The sequence below is a fragment of the Geotrypetes seraphini genome, chromosome 7, assembly GCF_902459505.1.
Source record: "Geotrypetes seraphini chromosome 7, aGeoSer1.1, whole genome shotgun sequence".
NCBI lineage: Eukaryota > Metazoa > Chordata > Amphibia > Gymnophiona > Dermophiidae > Geotrypetes > Geotrypetes seraphini.
Genome location: NC_047090.1, coordinates 1,999,535 through 2,019,443, shown reverse-complemented (window position 1 = coordinate 2,019,443; position 19,909 = coordinate 1,999,535). Strand labels below are relative to the sequence as shown.

The 19,909-nt window shown below is 44.4% G+C and overlaps 2 protein-coding genes across 4 annotated transcripts in view; one reads left to right on the top strand and one right to left on the bottom strand.

The window, feature by feature from the left end:
- The window catches only part of DEPDC4 (DEP domain containing 4), a 41,059-nt gene extending 26,277 nt beyond the window's left edge, over positions 1-14,782 (bottom strand). The window contains exons 1-3 of the mRNA XM_033952645.1: positions 14,603-14,782; positions 7,589-7,746; positions 2,995-3,412 (exon numbers count right to left, since the gene is read on the bottom strand). Coding sequence (XP_033808536.1) covers positions 2,995-3,412; positions 7,589-7,670 — 500 coding nt within the window. The 5' untranslated portion in view covers positions 7,671-7,746; positions 14,603-14,782. The remainder of the gene's footprint in view (positions 1-2,994; positions 3,413-7,588; positions 7,747-14,602) is intronic.
- Positions 14,755-19,909, top strand: part of SCYL2 (SCY1 like pseudokinase 2) — a 93,768-nt gene continuing 88,613 nt past the window's right edge. For 2 of the 3 annotated variants that reach the window (XM_033952644.1, XM_033952641.1), the window contains exon 1: positions 14,755-14,887. The gene's annotated coding sequence lies outside the window, so the exon portion shown is untranslated. The remainder of the gene's footprint in view (positions 14,888-19,909) is intronic. The other variant, XM_033952642.1, reaches the window with a different exon arrangement.

Genomic DNA, 19,909 nt, shown 5'->3' with positions numbered 1-19,909 from the left:
TTTAATCTCACCTCTCAAGTCAGCAGAGAGGGTAGCAAGATCTGATGTGACCGCCTTCAAATCAGATTTAATCTTTCCAGAAGCTGGTGAAAATCAAATAGGGACTCTTCTTTCCCTCCATTTGTACAAGATCAGCAGGCATACCTTGACGAAGTCTGGCGCTACACACCACTTGCTCCTCTGCCATGTTATCCACGCTGCAGGGCCGGGAGGGAGAGGCACGATAAGCAAAAAGAGCCAAATCTTTTCTGACAATCACACCTCCTGACATACTACAGGAATGCGCACCTCTTCCAGAATTGCATGCCGTACAAGAGAAAGCTGGTCACTCACTAAAGATGTTGGTTGGCGCCGATTATTTGCCAGGCCCGGCAGAGCTCAAGACCTAAGCAGCCATCTTGAGCGATGACATCACCACGCCCCCGCATGGGTTTGAACCGACAACCTCAGGGTGCTGAGGCTGTAGCTTTAACCACTGCACCCACACTCTCCCCATTCATAAGCACAATGAGCAAAGTTTGCCGGCAATCTCCCAAGGAAGAATAATAATAATAATAACAGTTTATATACCACAGGACCATGAAGTTCTATGCGGTTTACAAAGATTAAATGATGGTACAAATAGATTGAACTTAACATGGTGGAAGCTAGTGATTAACAGCTCAAGTGATCAATTATTGAGGAGAAAGAGTTGTACGGGTCAGCTGCCTAGATATTTCAGGAACAGATATGTTTTTAGGCGTTTCCTGAATTCCCCATAAGTAGTAGGCGTAAGCAGTTGTTCTAGATCTTTACCCCATAATGCTGTCTGATGAGAGAAAAGGTGTTGATGGTGTCTTTTGAGTTTACATCCTCTGACTGGAGGGGAAACGAAGTTCAAATGTGAACTTCTCTTATGTCTGTTGGCTGAGAAGGAGAAAAGATCAGTTATGTATTTAGGGGCTAGACCATATAGTACTTTAAAGCAGAAACAGGCGAACTTAAATTTTACGCATGCCTCCATCGGCAGCCAATGCAGCTGTCAGTAGTAAGGTGTCACATGATCAAACTTCTTCAGCCCAAAAATCAGTTTGACCGCTGCATTTTGCACCAATTGTAATCGTCGCATATTCTTTTGGGAAATTGCTAAATAGGCAATGTTACAGTAATCAAGTTGACTCACTATGAGGGATTGTACCAGGATTCTAAATGCTGACATATCAAAATATGTTCTAATGGATCGACGTTTCCAGAGAGTGAAAAAACCCTTTCTGACCTACCTGGTCCTTCATAGTTAAGCGTTGGTCTAGTGTTATACCCAATACCTTCATAGTAGATTGAATAGGATAACTGAGGTTATTGATGCATAGCGGTGTTTTGGTGTCAAGCAGGTGTGGCGAAGCTACAAAAAATTTTGTTTTTTCTGAATTAAGTTTCAGTTTGAATTCAGTCATCCATTGCTTCATCAAATTTAGTGCTTCTGATGCCTTGGGAGTAATTTCCGAGAGAGAGTTAGTGAATGGAATGATGATCGTAAAGTCATCTGCGTAACTGAATAATTTTATCCCCAGCTGGGTCAACTGTGCACCTAGTGAAGACATGTAGACATTGAAAAGCAATGGGGATAGTGGTGATCCTTGTGGTACACCAGATGGATTGCTCCAGGTATCAGAGAGATCGTAATTGAAATGTACTTGATAGGTACGGGACATAAGGAAGCCTTGAAACCAGTCCAACACCTCTTCCCTAATACCAAGTGCATCTAGGCATTGTAGCATTTTCTCATGGTCAACTAGGTCAAAGGCAGAGCTCATATCAAATTGCATGATGAAGGCATTAAGGCCCTTACTAAACAAGAGACGCAGATTATCTAAGATAGACGCAATTACTCAACAAACTAGTAACAAAAGGGAAGGATTGTGAAAAATAATAATTATGCAACTCATGATAGTTTCAGTATGGTATTAAGAGCGTCTGCCAAGGGCACTGGCATCTGCAGACTCATCAGACTGAAGGCATTGGACCTAAGGTCCTACAGGCCATATCTCTCCTTATGCACCCTAGCATCCTTCTAGCTTTCGCTGTCACCTTTTCAACCTGTTTAGCCACTTTTAGATCATCACATACTATCACACCCAAGTCCTGCTCCTCTTTCATGTACAAAAGTTCTTCACCCCATAAACTGTACTTTTCCCTTGGGTTTTTGCAGCCCAAATGCATGACCTTGCAATTCTTAGCATTAAATCTTATCTGCTGAATTTCAGACCATTCTTTAAGCTTCAGTAGATCCTTCCTCATGTTATTCACACCAACAGGAATGCCTACCTTATTGCAGATTTTGGTATCATCTGCCCTGATAGCCCTTCAGCAATATCACTTATAAAAATGTTAAAAAGAACAGGCCCATGAATTGAGTCTTGAGGCACAACCACTGGTAATATCCCTTTCCTCAGAGAGATCTCCATCGACAACTACCCTTTATCACCTTCCACTCAACCAGTTCCTGACCCAGGCCGTCACTTTAGGGCCCATCCTGAGGGCACCCAGTTTATTAGACGCTTCAGTGGAACACTGTCAAAGGCTTTGTTAAAATCTAAATACACCATATCTAGCTCACTCCTCCTATCCAATTCTCTGGTCAGCCATCAAAGAAATTGATCAGGTTTCTCTGACAAGACCTGCCTCTAGTGAATCCATGTTGCCTCAGGTCTTGTTATCCAATGGATTCTAGAAACATCACTATTCTCTGTTTCTGGGGGCAGGTCCTATCTACACAATACTGAATTTTTAATAAGCATGAATACATTTTTTTTCAGCATGGATATTTTCAGTGATAAAAATAAGTATCTGCACCAATTTAGCAGATGCATTGCAAACATGTTTGGGTACCTTTCCTAGGATAATTTAAGGTGAAAGTATTTGTGTTCTTTTACTTTGCTTAATGCTTGTAGTCAAGCAGGAAAACTAAACATCAAAAAATGCTCACACAACTCCTTTTTTCCCCTTATTACAAACCTGGACAATCTTTTTGTCTTTGCATCATATCTTTCACTGAGTGAAAAATTCTCAGCAGCTCTCTTTTTCCATGGTACGGGAGAAAAATTGCAGTTCACAAAGCCGTAGAAGCTATTATTTGTGTCCTCAAACACTCCCTCTCTTTCGCTTCTGAATAGCTTTGTTCCCACCGGTTCAAACACCTTGTGATCCATCAGAGCTTGGCAAAGCTGGACACCCTGGAGCCGGGAGATGTCACTGCAACTCAGATATATATTCTGCATAAGATGACTCAGCACCACATCAACAGCGTCTGATCCAGTAAAGCAGTTGCTGTATGTCCTCAGATGCTGTCTGCGCCGCTTTACTTCCACCTGAGTACGAAGTGCATGGATGATGCTATTCCACAGCTGAGTGGCCTGGAATGGACCAGAATAACCTAGAAACAATAATTTAAAAAAAGTATGATTAATAATAATAAATAATAATAGCTTTATTCTTGTCTACCGCCCATCCATAAAAGTTCCGGGCGGTTCACAAAGATGAAGAACTGTACAATCAGTGAAACATACATAAGTTCAGAAAAAAACATAATAAAAATACAGTTAAGAACAAAGTTATGTCACAAAGTTTACATTACATTACATTAGGGACTTCTATTCCGCCTATACCTTGCAGTTCAAGGCGGATTACAAAAGAGCTAACTGGACATTTCCAGTGAAGTTACAACAGTTTTGGGGTTTGTTTGGGTTTTTTTTGGTTACAAGGGAGCTGGATTAATTCCGGAAGAACTTGCAAATTGGATATTAAATTGACTGTACGTTACTGTGTGATATAACAAATAGATTACAGATAGAGTACAAATAAGATTACGTTACATTTCAGGGATCTGAATACTTGGTTGGTGTTTTGGGGAGGAAGAGATTATTTAAGTGGAGGTTTTGGGGGAGAATTTATCTAGGAGGAGGGGGAAGGGTTGGGTTAAGATATCTGGATCAATTTTTTGAAAAGTAGGGTTTTGATTTCTTTTCGAAAAGTTTTGAAGTCGCCCGTTGCCGTCAACAGTTTCAAGTTTTACTAAAATTTTGGTGTATCGTAATATCATTAATTCAAAGCGATTTACAATTTAAAACAGGGTCTTCATTATTAACTAAAACCAACACAAACGGACCTGACGTACCAATACATAAGGGAAGTAGGGAGAACTACAATAAGTATAGTAAAGGATACATACAAGGAAAATACAAACGGAGGGTAAGAAATTTTAAAAGTATTGATAAAAGTATAATAGAAAGTTAAGAACTTTTTTTTCTTAAAATTCAATTTCTCAGAGCCTAAGACAGAGGACTAATGAGTTTAGTGTGTTTTTAAGAACTTTCTAAAAAGATCAAGGGGCTTAACCAAGAGTTCATATTTCCTAATTGAATGGCAATTGGTTATTAACTACAGTAATTGCATTTTAGTTTACACTAGCAGGACAGGCAGCTTAATTGAACTGATGGAGACTAACCAAGTTGAAAAGCAGCTTTTGACACCTCCCTCCAGACATGTCCTGGCCCTGGGTGCTGATGGGAACTTAGTTTGAACACAGGGAAGGTAAACGACTTTTATGCCGACTAAATAAGACTTTTAATGGGACTAGATTAGGAAAAAGCTCGGAACTCTGGAACTCTTTGCCTTTATCAGCGTTGTATCAAATTATGTGAGTTTTAGTCGTGGTGTGAAGACACCTGGCTATTTCAAAAGTTCTTTGGAACCTAATACACATACAAGATCCTTTATCTGAAATCCCTGGGACCAGGCATATTTAAATTTTTGGGATGGTAATGTTAAGTCAGTAAAAGACCATAAAATTGCCACCAAACCTTTTTTAATTTCAAAATAAGATAAACAAACACTTCAAGCACTTATTTGTTCACTAAAGAGCCTCCAGTCTGTCATATGCCTGCACTGGCTTACATGTCTCTGCCTCAAATTTTCCTGTAGGATATAAAATAAAATATATATACATATATAGGAGTGCACATTCCAACAATTTGCTAACACTGACAACAGCTGATGAACGAGCACCAAGTTGTTTATGGAAAGAGTGCGCACGACTGAGGAAAGAATCGCCCTATTCACAAAGGGCTTTGTAAAAGGAGCCAAAAGAAAGCATTTTACTGGGAAAGAGTAACAAACATTAACGGCCTCTTTTACAAAGCCACGCGGCAACAGCCCCGAAGCCCTTTAAATCTCTATGGGCTTCGGGACCGTTAGCGCAGCTTTGTAAAAGAGGCTGTAAACTTCAAACACAAACTTGTTCCAAATATACCCCCTCTTTTACGAACATATAGCGCGGGTTTTAGCGCCAGCAACTGCTAGAATTCCTAGGAGCGTTGGAGCAGTTACCGCCACTGCCGGCGCTAAAACCCGCACTAAAAGAAGGGTATACTCTTTAGTCACACATCTAACATACATCATCTTCTGTCAGTATTCAACTATCTGACAATGATGAAGGAACACTGGCAGTCTTTTTAAAGACTTCTTCAAGCGTCATCTGTCTAATTAACAAAGGTTTCTGCTTCAGTAGACTCTCTTTGATCGAGTAGACTGCTCACTGATAAATGCAAGTTGTTCCTGCCAGCAATTAACTGGTCCCACATTTTCAGCATATCATCTACAGGGATTTTTTTTTTCCTCCAGGGTTCACAAGATCTTCATCCTCCAAGCTTTTCTTTATTTAACACCATTTCAGCAATCTTGCCATCACTGAAGGAATGTACCTCTGTCAATATTCAGCACTTCATTAATATCAGCCGCCTCTAACTTATTAACAGTGAAGAGTGGATAGAGGACCTTAATCAATCTTGAAGTTTACACCCTCTGCTCAAAGCAAGAAGCTTTCACAAAAGTACAAAATCGTGTGAGAGTGTAATTCTGTTTCTCAGCAAAGATTTCTGGAGAGGCAGGTAGGGTGGACAGGCTGTACCTGATGGATATTCAAAGCAATTTAAGCAGCAAGAAGAGGCTTCTGCCTGGTTAAATTGTTTGCGTGGGGCTATCCACCGATATTCAGCGGCACTTAACCAGTTAATGCAGCTGAACGTAGGCACTGACTATTAAACTGGAAGCCAGCTATTTTGTGGGTACTCTGGGGCCAGAGTTGGCCCTTATACAGTTAAGTGCCAATATTTAGCATGTAACCACTTAAGTGGCCAAATCGAACGACGCAAAACACAGTCCTATTTTTATGCACTGTAGCTTAGGTGGTTAAGTGCTGAATATCACACTTAACCGCATAAGAGAGTGCTGGCTGCATAAAGCTAGATAGTCAATGCTGGTGCCTGGACAAGGCAGCTAAAAAAAACCTCTCAGTGCTACCAGCTGAATATCATCTACCTCATGTTATTAAGCAGAGACTAAGCCAGTTTCATTTTTATCTCACTAGATCTAGATCCTCTTATGTCCCATGTCCTGAAGAGAAAACGATAAAATGAGCACAAGTTCAAAATGTCAAGCTGTCATTGGAGGCTACAGATCTCACCATACGTATATCAAGCTTGTGATCATTTCATTGTATTCTGCCTATTTCTTTGGGTTCTTATTGCCAAATGTGCTCCTTTCAAACAGATTCTTTGTTACCAGAAAGTAAAATAAGAAGTGGGCCTCTGGGAGCTCCTTCTAGATTACCTCTGGATGGACATAGAACAGATATTTGCCTCACTCTTAAGAGGTCCATCCAGAGGTAATTTAGAGGAAAAGCTTCTTATTTTTGCTTGAAATCTGGTTGGCATCATCCTTTACTCAGGCAGTGGCTCAAGGAGGGAAGCTGGCACCCGGGGTGCAGGTGGTATTCCCCACCCCCCCTGGTAGGGAGTGTCTTTGAAATGCATTATCCACTCTCCCCATACCATTTCTAGGTATTACTGCTAGCAAGCAAGGTCTCCTACCTGCTGCTTGTGCTGGCCTCAGCCTGCCCTCTGATATCACGTCTTGGCCCCACAAACAGGAAGTGAGATCAGTGGGAGGGCTGAGGCCGGCGTGAGCAACAGGGGGAGTGAGGAGACCCTGTTCACTGCCAATGTCAAACTAGAAGAAGTACACAGGTGGGGGAGAATGCATTTAAGAGACCTTTTCCCTACACCGGTGGGGGGGGGGAGGAGACCAGCACTCCTACTAAGTCAGTGCCCAAGGCGCTTAACCTCTAACCCCCTTACTACACCATTGTAATCAGGACTTCAAATCACATTCCCCTTTATACCCACATGCAGAACCCTCTATTGCCCTGTGTATTGCTGTAAGCCCAACCTCTCTAGGAGAGCAACAAAAACTTACCCATAAATCCAGCCACTTCCTTCTGACCAAATGTATTCTAATGTATGCTGAGCTAGATCAACTCTGTGTACGTCAACAGAAGATGTTAATCTGTTAACTTGTAATGCCCTAATTGTATGCTAAACTTGTCTCTGTATATGTCATCCCAAGATGATCTAACGTTACTGTATGCATGTAAATTCATAATCCGTTTGTCTATGTATTATGTATGTCAACCCCTGTAACCCATTCTGAGTTCGTTGAGATGGATGGGATATATGGTAAAACCAAATAAATAAAATAATATTGTAGCTGCTACCTCCTCTCTGCCGGCCTCTCTGTACTCTGCAATCACTTCGGCTGCTGATCCTGCGGAACTGGGGTGTCATATTCACTGCCATTAGAGCACCGTCGAATGTCACATGTTCAGCTACATCAATATGTAGAAAAAGGGAAAGCCAGACAACGCTGACAGATCTGAAATAGAAAATTATCGTATTTCACATAAAGTTATCATATGCTAGAAAGACATGCATCATAAACTCACTGATGTGAGGTGATACAGGCTCATTCGTCCCAGAAGAGACAGCCTGCCTCTCACCGTTGACACTCCCCCCCCCCCCCCAGGAATCCGTTACACTGACTCTCTTGGGGCTGCAAAATGAACCCTGTTTGATGAATACAAGATTGGCTTTCAACAAACAAATTGGCTTTAAATCTCACAAAAACAAAAACAATCCTCTTTACCTGGAAAAGAGATATAAATTTAATTTCTCCAATTTCTATTAATAATACGATATTAGAGCTGGTATCTACTATAAAAATTCTAGGCATTTGGATAGACGACAAACTTACTTTTCACGATCATATTAGTCAAACAGTTAAAACATGTTTTTATAAATTACGTCTAATCCGTTCACTTTTCAAGTTTCTACAACCCGAATCCACTAATATTCTCATTCATTCTTTAATAATTTCTAAACTAGACTACTGTAATTCCCTTTTTATTAACATCACACTAAAAGAAAAAAAAAGGCTGCAATTAATTCAGAATACAGCTGTTAAATTAATTTATAATGCTAAAAAATACGATCACGTCACTCCCCTGCTAATCAAATCTCATTGGCTCCCAATAAGTCATCGCATTACGTTTAAATTATTACTCTTAGTTTTTAAAACCATAAATTTTAGTGAGCCACAATTTGTTAATAGATGGCTGATCCCCTATAATACAACTCGACCGCTTCGTTCTTCCTCTTCTAACCTCCTTTCGGTCCCCTCACTGAAGATTATTGGTACTAGGCGTAATGACATGTTCTCCATTATGGCCCCTCAATCTTGGAATCTCCTACCTCAATATATCAGAGATTTAAAAGATCTTACCGTATTCAAAAAAACTCTAAAAACATTTTTTTTCAAAGATGCCTATGATTCTTAAGATTATATCTCTTTTTCATCTTTCCGGCATGCTTTTATTTCCCTTGCTCTTGTTTTTCCCATTGTTGTAATTCTTTCGTCTCTGCTCAAACATTGTAACTTCTCCCCTACCTATCCTCATGTCTCTTGTACGTTTTTGTTTTTTTTTTTGTCCTAAACTAATATTTTTTTTTTTATCATGTATGTATTATTGTATGTTAATTTTTGTTTTTAAAAGTACAACATAAGTTAATTTATACATTACTACCTATGTTTTAATAATATGTTTAGTTGTATTGTACATCGCCTAGTAATTTAAAATAGGCGATTCATTAAGTATAAATAAACTTGAAACTTGATGAATCTGTTTTGGCTAATCCCTTAAGCTGAGGAACAGTCCTCCCTCCTAGTGTGCCCCTTGGGAGTATAGAAGCGCCGCACTCCCTTCTGTCTCAGTTCTGATAGCCTGAAAGTCTGCACCTCCCCCATGCCTTTCATCAGGTTCTCCAGGTCCTCTCCAAAGAGCAAGTGACCCCTAAAGGGCAGCTGACTCAACAACTTCTTGAATCTGCCACCCAGCAGCAGAAAAGCTAGGCAAACCAGAACTTAAGGGACATAAACCAAAAAGGTTGTTCCAGATTCCAGGCAAGCCACCTCTGGGAACTCTGGGAGGTGTTGCAACAACCACAGCATGGCCCTCACCATAAAACCACCACCTGAACTCCAAAGTGGAAGGGAGGAAACTCTCCTGCTGCAGAGAAGCAGCAGTAGAAGAAGCAGAGAAAGAAGATGGCCACATCAATTCCGATGGTCCAGACAGAGCCAGTTCCTGCAGATCATGCAATGCCTGCTGGCCAGCACATCCAATCTAATCTAATCTAATCTAATCTAATCCTTAGGTTTGTATACCGCATCATCTCCACGTTCGTAGAGCTCGACGCGGTTTACAGTAGGAGAAATAGGAAGGAACTACAACAGAGGGTTAGAGGTAGAAGTGTGAAGAAAATTTAGAGGACTTGGGATGCCAAGATATAATTCCTAAGTTGGAGGGAGACTTACATTTTTTGAGAAAAGCCAGGTTTTCAGTTGTTTGCGGAAAACTTGGAGAGAGCTCAAGTTCCGAAGAGGGGAGGTAAGGTTGTTCCAGAGCTCAGTGATTTTGAAGTGGAGGGAGGTCCCTAGCTTTCCTGTGTGGGAAATGCCTTTTAGAAGGCACACGTGAACCTGCTTCACTGCTCAGACTTACTTTAGCCTGGAATCTGGCTCCTGCGCTGTCCTGGGATCACAGGGGTGCGGAGATAGGGAAATTCCTTAAACCTCGAGTAAGGGATTTCCCTGTTCTAGGGTGTGATTTTTTAAAATTTTTTTAAAGCTGAAGTAGCAGCTAAAAACCTTTATTCCCTATGATAGGGAATAAGGCTGACCAGGGCAATTTGGAGCCAATTTTGCACCTGGGAGCTGCAAAAGGATCCTGTGAGGAAACACCCAAACAGGGTGAACAGGCAAGAGGGGTGCAGGTATAAAAAGAAAAATTACAATAAGCCAAATAACAATAAATTATTAATTCATTTTAGGTTTCAACCAATTTTGAGAATAAATATGTCTTTAAAGCCTTTCAGAATGGTGTATATCAGGGGTGTCCAACCGCATGCGGCCTCGTGAAGTATTTTGTGCGGCCCCGGTCGAGGGCGATGCAGTGTTTTCCGTCTTGCCGGCTCCCTCCTCTGTCTCGCTGCAGCGTTTGCGCGGCCCCAGAAACATTTTTTTCGGCCAACGCGGCCCAGAGAAGCCAAAAGGTTGGACACCCCTGGGTATATGAAGGGTCTTCATTGTATAAAGAACCCCTCCTCTTGTCAGTCTCACCTACCTAGTAAAACTGACATATTCATTGTACTTTTATGATTTTTACACTGTACTTAGTAAACCATCTCAAATGCATAACCCAAGGAGAGGGTCTATAAATCTATACAATAAATACAGTAAATCATTTTCATCAATCAATTGTTGTTTGATTAAGAGCAGGAATTCTTAGATCATTTTAGAGTGGCTTCAGTGACAATTGATAATAGCTGAAGACTGATGAGTGGGAGTGGTTGCTGTGCTAAATACTACAGTTCCTGAGAGGAGGAGGAAGATGGAAAGAAGGTAAAGCATGGAAAGTTCTGGCATGGAAAGATCCTTGTAAGTCCTGACATTAAACCAGGTGAAGTGGGATAAGGAAAAACCAGAAGCTCACAGAAACTTTTCTCTCTCCCTGCAACTGGTATCTTATTTCTGCAGCTGATAGAAACAGTAGATTAACTGTGGAAAGATATTTCACACCATTTACCAAAGAGCATGCAAAGATGGGGAAATGCCCTGTTTTAGCTACTGTATCAGCGAAACTTGAGAAAAAGCAACAGGTCCTAATGCTGTGGTTTTGCACCAGGGCCCACCCAGCCAGATCCCATGAAGAGATAAACACCAACCATGGTCCGAAGATAGAATTCTCAAGAATTATCATCTAATAGCAGGTGTCAGAAATGTGTTACAGTTGGGAGGGGGTTTGATGCTCGGAAATGCTTATATGGTATAGGGAAGAGGCATTTCGGGGAAAAGGTTAGGTCTTATGGTAAACAGAGCGAACGTATAACATGACGCAGGTAAACCAGCCAATAAATGAATGTAGTTAGGCAGTAATGCATAGGAAAATAGCCAATAAAGATGTATCATGTGATTTAGGCCAACGTGGTGTTGACCACTAAGAAATGTATAAAAAACAGGCCTTTAAGAGGAAGTAAACAAAACAGACATCTGAGGATCTTCAGGCCTGGAGATCACCTTCTGTTACGCTAAATGCTAATGATTTATTTCTGTAAGCTGTTACTGATTGACTAAATAAATATATATATACTTATTGAAACCAGTATATAGCGTGTGAGGTCGCCTTTGAGGTAGGCTAGGACAGCGGCCTACTTCATTCCTTTTGAAGCATGGGGAGATGCAAGCAGTTCTTGCTGAATTAGAGCTCTGCTTTAGGAGGTGTTTGTGAAGAGGTAGAACCACTAAACACCGAGGAGTGTTAAGATATTTTAGAGCTAATACTTGTTTATTGGATCTGGTTTGACAGTACACTTCTCCCTCCGTATTCGTTGTGATAGGGGGATTAACAGAACCACAAATACAGAAAAACCGCAAATAACTTTTTCATAATTTATTCGCTGTTTTCTATTCAAAACCATCTTGAATATGGTGAAACCGCAAATAACATGGCGGGAGACCTGGTCTGTTCCTGAAGGAGAGGCAAAACATGGTGAAGAAAGTGCTGGGAATCAGCAATTTTCTCTGTAAATGCTTGGAATCAGCGATTTCTCTATGCAAGCTGATGTAATTTTGGGGGAGGAGCCAGCAAGCTAAAAACCGTGAATAATCGAAACCGCGAATGCTGAAACCGCGAATACGGAGGGAGAAGTGTATTAACAAGAAATATTTTGCCAATATTTACAAGAAGTAGTAAAGGTATATCCCCAGTAAGATCTTGATCAAAAGAAGTTGAAGGCTCAGAAAGGAGGCCTGGGGAAAGTCTGTTTGTTGGAGGTGGAGTGTGTGCTCAAAATACTGCCACAGTACCCTGAGGTTGTGAGTTTGATCTCAGCTTGCTCCCTGTAACTCTGGGCCAGTCAATTAAGCCTCCATTGCTCCAGGTACCACAGTTAATTGTGAGACTGCCAGGACAGAGAAAATACTTCAAGGTATCTGATTACTATTCAATGTATTGTAAACTGCTTTGGGTAAATCTTTTCATGAAAAAGGAAGTTAATAAATCCAAATAAATATTTTCTTTTCAATTTTTTAGCTCATCCTCCCAAAGGAGTTCAGAACGGGTTACAAATCAAGTACTCACACATTTTCCCTATTTGTCCCAGTGGGCTCACAGCCTATCTAATGTACCTAAGGCAGTGGAGGAGTGAGTGACTTGTCCAGGGTCACAAGGAGCAGCACGGAGTTTTGAACTCAAAAACTCAGGGTGCTGAGGCTGTAACCACAGCACCACAGTAGAGAGCACAGGAGGGTTTTGAATGGACAAATCTGGAGATGCCAGAACTTGAGGTCAGGTATGTTTGGATGGAGCCTGCAAACTAGAGAATGACACAGGGACAAATGTGTCCCCGTAGGAACTCAATTTCCTCATCCCGTCCCTGCGAGTTTTGTCGCTGACCCTATCACTGCCCCATTCCTGTAAGCTCTGCCTTAACCGCACAAGCCTCGAACACATGATTTTAAAGTGTTTGAGGCTTGTGCAGATGAGGACAGAGCTTTCAGGAATTGGACAGGGAAAGGACGAGAAAATGAGTTCCCGCGGGAACAGGGAAAAATTTGTCCTCGTGTCATTCTCTACTGCAAATAATTCCCTTCACAAAAGAATATCACCGACAAGTCACCATATCCAATAATAGATGGACTTTTCATGAATGAATTCCTCCTTCTTATATTTAATCCTTCACTTATTTATTTAAACCACCATTCTAGTATATTGTTTAATATGGGGAAAGGTTACCTCCAGTGCATGCAGCTATTATGACTTTAGAACTAGTCTTGTCAATATGAAAAGGAAAACCAGTCCTAGACTCCTTCAAATATAGTTTTAATGCAAGCTATCATTGGTCCCTTTCAGTTCCCCCTTATTCTTTTTTATAATTTTATATTTATGTATTTTTTTCATTTATAAATACCAGATTTTTCTAGTTGGTGCTTAATTTCATTGACTTTTGTTTATAATCAATAAATTGATATGTTTTCCAACGTGGTACCTTAACAATCATTTTTAGGGGGGGAAAAAACAAGCTTTCTATTTAACTCTTGTACTTAGCTTTGTTTTCCCCAACCGGTTTTATGTACAGCTGATAGTATAATTTTCTTGTTGGCTTTTATGACAAAATTAGAGTGCTGGTTAGAGCTTCTTCAGGAGAGTTGCATTTATTAACTTAAATGTCGGTGCGGCCAATTTTCCATATTGTCGTTTTTAACAACTCTCTAGTTCCTAGCGCAAAGACAGTAGAAAAGCTAGACAAGACTAGTTCTTAAGTCATAATAGCTGCAAGCACTGGAGGTAACCTTTCCCCATATTAAACGATATACTAGAATGGTGGTTTAAAGAAGGATTAAATATAAGGAGGAGGAATTCATTCATGAAAAGTCCATCTATTCTCTACTGTAAACCAAACCGAGATTAAAAAAAAACCTGCCTCCATAGCCGCTTGGGGCTGAGGCAGAGTAAGCACTTTATCATGTTGAGAAACAGTGCACTAAAAGAAGGCGACATTTTATTTAAATTAGTTGCATATTATTTTCTCCTTAATATCTATAAGAAAGAGTGACTCCAATGAAAGACAATCTACAGAGGGTGATCAGTGCATATGTAAAGCGCTCAGAGATATGAGGGAGGCAGAAGAACCACCCTTGCACAAAGAATTCACCTTCCAGTCATTGCAACCTCATATAGATGTATATCTGATCACTCTCTGAGACTTGGTGGTAAAATATCTGATGCTTCTTCAATAAATTTCATTTCTTCTCTTCATTTGTAAATTGAAAAATGCAAATAAGCGAAGAAGGTTGTCTAAATGTAATGGACAGTTCACTTAGCTTTGACCCCCTTAGATTGCATTCAAATACATTTATACAACCTTCTTCGCTTATTTGCATTTTTCAGTTTATAAATGGAGAAGAAATGAAATTTGTTGAAGAAGCATCAGATATTTTACCTATACATCTATATGAGGTTGCAATGACTGGAAGGTGGTTCCTCTGCCTCCCTTTTGGAAATATCTCACATGTGTCTTTCATTGGAGTCAGTCTTTCTTCTGGATCTTTTGGACTCTTTTCTAAGGAAACGATTCTTTTCTCCTGGCAGATGAGAAGTAGAAGAGAAGAAGACCTGAAGAGAAGGAGAAGCCCTGGATCGACGGCGGTCACGCGAAGTCCTGCAGCCCCGGGAGCGAGGGGGGCGACGCACTGCGACGTTCCAGCGTGCGCGTACGCACTGCGTGCTCGGCGCCGGTGAGACCTTGGGTAACAATGGCTCGCCTAAAACGGGAGCTGGAAGCCAGCCCGTCGGCCGGAAGTGACGCAAGGAGGCGCTCGGAAGGGAGTTTTGGCAGCTGCTGACGTGAGCACAGGAAGCGCGCGGGGCTCCGAGCCCGGGTTGGGGGGACCCCGGCGGGTGAGTACGAAGCCGGGAAGGGGGTCGGGGGCGTTTCTGAAGAGCCCCTGCCGCTGGCTCTCTTTCCCCTTGTGGTAGGGAGCCTCGATTCACGTTACCTTGGGGGGGGGAGGGGGGAACCTGCTTATACGGTAGATGCTGGGGGGGGGAACCTGCTTGTCCGGTAGATGCTGGGGGGGGGGGAACCTGCTTGTCTGGTAGATGCTGGGTGGGGGGGGGGACCTGCTTGTCCGGTAGATGCTGGGGGGGGGGAACCTGCTTGTATGGTAGATGCTGGGTGGGGGGGGAACCTGCTTGTCCGGTAGATGCTGGGGGGGGGGAACCTGCTTGTCCGGTAGATGCTGGGTGGGGGGGGGGGAACCTGCTTATACGGTAGATGCTGGGGGGGGGGAACCTGCTTGTCCGGTAGATGCTGGGGGGGGGGGAACCTGCTTGTCTGGTAGATGCTGGGTGGGGGGGGAACCTGCTTGTCCGGTAGATGCTGGGGGGGGGGAACCTGCTTGTCCGGTAGATGCTGGGTGGGGGGGGGGAACCTGCTTGTCCGGTAGATGCTGGGTGGGGGGGGGAACCTGCTTGTCCGGTAGATGCTGGGGGGGGGGGAACCTGCTTGTCCGGTAGATGCTGGGTGGGGGGGGGGGGAACCTGCTTGTCCGGTAGATGCTGGGGGGGGGAACCTGCTTGTCCGGTAGATGCTGGGTGGGGGGGGGGGAACCTGCTTGTCCGGTAGATGCTGGGGGGGGGGGAACCTGCTTGTTCGGTAGATGCTGGGTGGGGGGGAAACCTGCTTGTCCGGTAGATGCTGGGGGGGGGAACCTGCTTGTCCGGTAGATGCTGGGTGGGGGGGGAACCTGCTTGTCCGGTAGATGCTGGGGGGGGGGGGAACCTGCTTGTCCGGTAGATGCTGGGTGGGGGGGGGGAACCTGCTTGTCCGGTAGATGCTGGGGGGGGGGAACCTGCTTGTTCGGTAGATGCTGGGTGGGGGGGAAACCTGCTTGTCCGGTAGATGCTGGGGGGGGGGGGAACCTGCTTGTCCAGTAGATGCTGGGGGGGAACCTGCTTGTCCGGTAGATGCTGGGTGGGGGGGAAACCTGCTTGTCCGGTAGATGCTGGGTGGGGGGGGAAACCTGCTTGTCCGGTAGATGCTGGGGGGGGGAACCTGCTTGTCCAGTAGATGCTGGGGGGGAACCTGCTTGTCCGGTAGATGCTGGGGGGGAACCTGCTTGTCCAGTAGATGCTGGGGGGGAACCTGCTTATACGGTAGATGCTGGGGGGGGGAACTTGCTTGTCCGGTAGATGCTGGGGGGGGGGGAACCTGCTTGTCTGGTAGATGCTGGGTGGGGGGGGAACCTGCTTGTCCGGTAGATGCTGGGGGGGGGGAACCTGCTTGTCCGGTAGATGCTGGGTGGGGGGGGGAACCTGCTTGTCCGGTAGATGCTGGGGGGGGGGAACCTTCTTGTCCGGTAGATGCTGGGTGGGGGGAAACCTTCTTGTCCGGTAGATGCTGGGTGGGGGGGAACCTGCTTATACGATAGATGCTGGGTGGGGGGGAACCTGCTTGTCCGGTAGATGCTGGGGGGGGGAACCTTCTTGTCCGGTAGATGCTGGGTGGGGGGAAACCTTCTTGTCCGGTAGATGCTGGGTGGGGGGGAACCTGCTTATACGATAGATGCTGGGTGGGGGGGAACCTGCTTGTCCGGTAGATGCTGGGGGGGGAACCTTCTTGTCCGGTAGATGCTGGGTGGGGGGAAACCTTCTTGTCCGGTAGATGCTGGGTGGGGGGGAACCTGCTTATACGATAGATGCTGGGTGGGGGGGAACCTGCTTGTCCGGTAGATGCTGGGTGGGGGGAAACCTTCTTGTCCGGTAGATGCTGGGTGGGGGGGAACCTGCTTATACGGTAGATGCTGGGTGGGGGGGAACCTGCTTATACGGTAGATGCTGGGTGGGGGGGAACCTGCTTATACGGTAGATGCTGGGGGGGGGAACCTGCTTGTCCGGTAGATGCTGGGGGGGGGGAACCTGCTTATACGGTAGATGCTGGGTGGGGGGGGGAACCTGCTTGTACGGTAGATGCTGAGTGGGGGGAACCTACTTGTACGGTAGATGCTGGGGGGGAAACCTGATTGTATGGTAGATGCTGGGTGGGGGGGGGGAACTTGCTTGTCTGGTAGATGCTGGGTGGGGGGGGGGGAACCTGCTTATACGGTAGATGCTGGGTGGGGGGAAACCTTCTTGTCCGGTAGATGCTGGGTGGGGGGGAACCTGCTTATACGATAGATGCTGGGTGGGGGGGAACCTGCTTATACGGTAGATGCTGGGGGGGGGAACCTGCTTATACGGTAGATGCTGGGGGGGGGAACCTGCTTGTCCGGTAGATGCTGGGTGGGGGGGGAACCTGCTTGTCTGGTAGATGCTGGGTGGGGGGGGGGGAACCTGCTTATACGGTAGATGCTGGGGGGGGGGAACTTGCTTGTCCGGTAGATGCTGGGGGGGGGGGAACCTGCTTGTCTGGTAGATGCTGGGTGGGGGGGAACCTGCTTGTCTGGTAGATGCTGGGTGGGGGGGGGACCTGCTTGTCCGGTAGATGCTGGGGGGGGGAACCTGCTTGTCTGGTAGATGCTGGGTGGGGGGGAACCTGCTTGTACGGTAGATGCTGGGTGGGGGGGGAACCTGCTTGTACGGTAGATGCTGAGTGGGGGGAACCTACTTGTACGGTAGATGCTGGGGGGGAAACCTGCTTGTATGGTAGATGCTGGGTGGGGGGGGAAACATGCTTGTATGGTAGATGCTGGGTTGGGGGGGGAACCTGCTTGTCTGGTAGATGCTGGGTGGGGGGGGAAACCTGCTTGTATGGTAGATGCTGGGGGGGGGGGGAAACCTGCTTGTCCGGTAGGTGCTGGGTGGGGGGGGAAACCTGTTTGTCTGGTAGATGCTGGGTGGGGGGGGAAACCTGCTTGTCTGGTAGATGCTGGGTGGGGGGGGAAACCTGCTTGTCTGGTAGATGCTGGGTGGGGGGGAAAACCTGCTTGTATGGTAGATGCTGGGTGGGGGGGGAAACATGCTTGTATGGTAGATGCTGGGTTGGGGGGGAACCTGCTTGTCTGGTAGATGCTGGGTGGGGGGGGGAAACCTGCTTGTATGGTAGATGCTGGGGGGGGGGGGGGGAAACCTGCTTGTCCGGTAGGTGCTGGGTGGTTTTGTAAGAATTCCGAGTTCTACAGGTGTCGCTTTAATTTTAAGCTGAGTATCCACAATAGTTCTTAAAATTGATTTATCTGTTATCTATATTAAAGGATATTTCCATACAGTAAATTAGAGTCTTACGCTGGTGGTATGTGACTCTCTAGTTTCCGGGGGGGGGGGGGGGGGGGAGGGTGTCAGTGTTTTGTATCTGCTGCTCCACCCGCACAAACAAAGCCTTGGGTCTTGCCTCTCTCCTCATTCCCCTTCATCCTCCGCTGAAGCCCAATCCCAGATGATAGCAGTATGAATATAGAAACAAAACAAGGAAGTGGGGAAGGGACACTGGTCAGACCACTGTGTGGACAAACGCGTTTATTTGCACTATAGAATTGCAGTTAAAATTCGCACTAGTATACATATAAATAAAACAAAATGTGGCAGGCATGTAAAGTCCTTTGTGAAAGAGCATGTACTGGACTTCAGCAGTATGACTATAACAATACTATTGCCCACCCTCTAACACAGTGTCCCTACACAACAGAGCATGGGGCTTAGTGGTCTCAAACTCAAACCCTTTGCGGGGCCACATTTTAGATTTGTAGGTATTTGGAGGGCCGCAGAAAAAATAGTTAATGCCTTATTAAAGAAATGACAATTTTGCATAAGGTAAAACTCTTTATAGTTTATATATCTTTCCTTTTAACTGTTAAAGGAAAGTTTTATAAACTATAAAGAGTTTTACCTCATGCAAAATTGTCATTTCTTTAATAAGGCATTAACTATTTTTTCTGCCACCCTCCAAGTACCTACAAATCCAAAATGTGGCCCCGCAAAGGGTTTGAGTTTGAGACCACTGCTCTACGGCATCTCCTCCAGCCCCTTAACCATTTTAGTTTCTCTTCTCTCGACCCTTTTGAGTAGTACTATGTCCTTCTTCATGTACGGCGACCAGTGCTGGACACTGTATTCAGATGAGAGCGTACATGGCCCGGTACAGCTTCATAATAACCTTCTCCGATCTGTTTGTGATGCCCTTCTTAATCATTCCTAGCATTCTTTTTAGCCGCGCATCGACCAGTACTCCCAAGTCTTTTTCCCAAGGGGGTATCTCCAAGTACTGCACCGGACATCCTGTATTCATGTATAAGATTTTTGTTACCGACATGTATCACCTTACAGGAAATTGATGTGATATTCCAATATGTACTTACTGATGCAATTTGAGGTGAATTAGGTGGTACAGGGTAAGCAGTAAGGTTTAGACTTATTTTATTTACATATTTTTGATGTATGACCTATTGTACTAGGTAGCTTACAAGTGCAACAAAATCAGAGACATGAAAGGAAAAGCAAATACAATTCTAGTAGGAAAGCAGTGAGAGCAAAGGAGAGAGAATTACAGGCAAGTTTAACTACAGCCTGTCCAGTACTTTGAGAACTTAGCTTATATGTGTTTTGTGTGAGCCTTGAAATTTTGTTGCAGGAACCCAATGTACCTTCAATGGCTTGTTCATTTTTACTCTTATTTGAATTTGATTATGTTTTGTAAAGCCTGGATGACTCCTTTGGCTCTGTGAATAGGGCAACATTTAGTGAACCTTCCTTTTATAACTTGAATCCAATGCTAACTTCATCAGGTCCATTGTCTTCATTTTTGCATGTGGGTATGGGGGTTCCTTTATGGGAATCTTTGCAGCTTCTCCCAACATTAAGCTTAACCTGTCAATAGTTGCATCTCCAGAAGTCCTGACACATGATCTAAGCCTTTGGTTTTCAGTCCTAGTCCCCAAGGGCTGCCAACAAATCAGGTTTTCAGGATAACCTGGTTCCTAGGCTTGA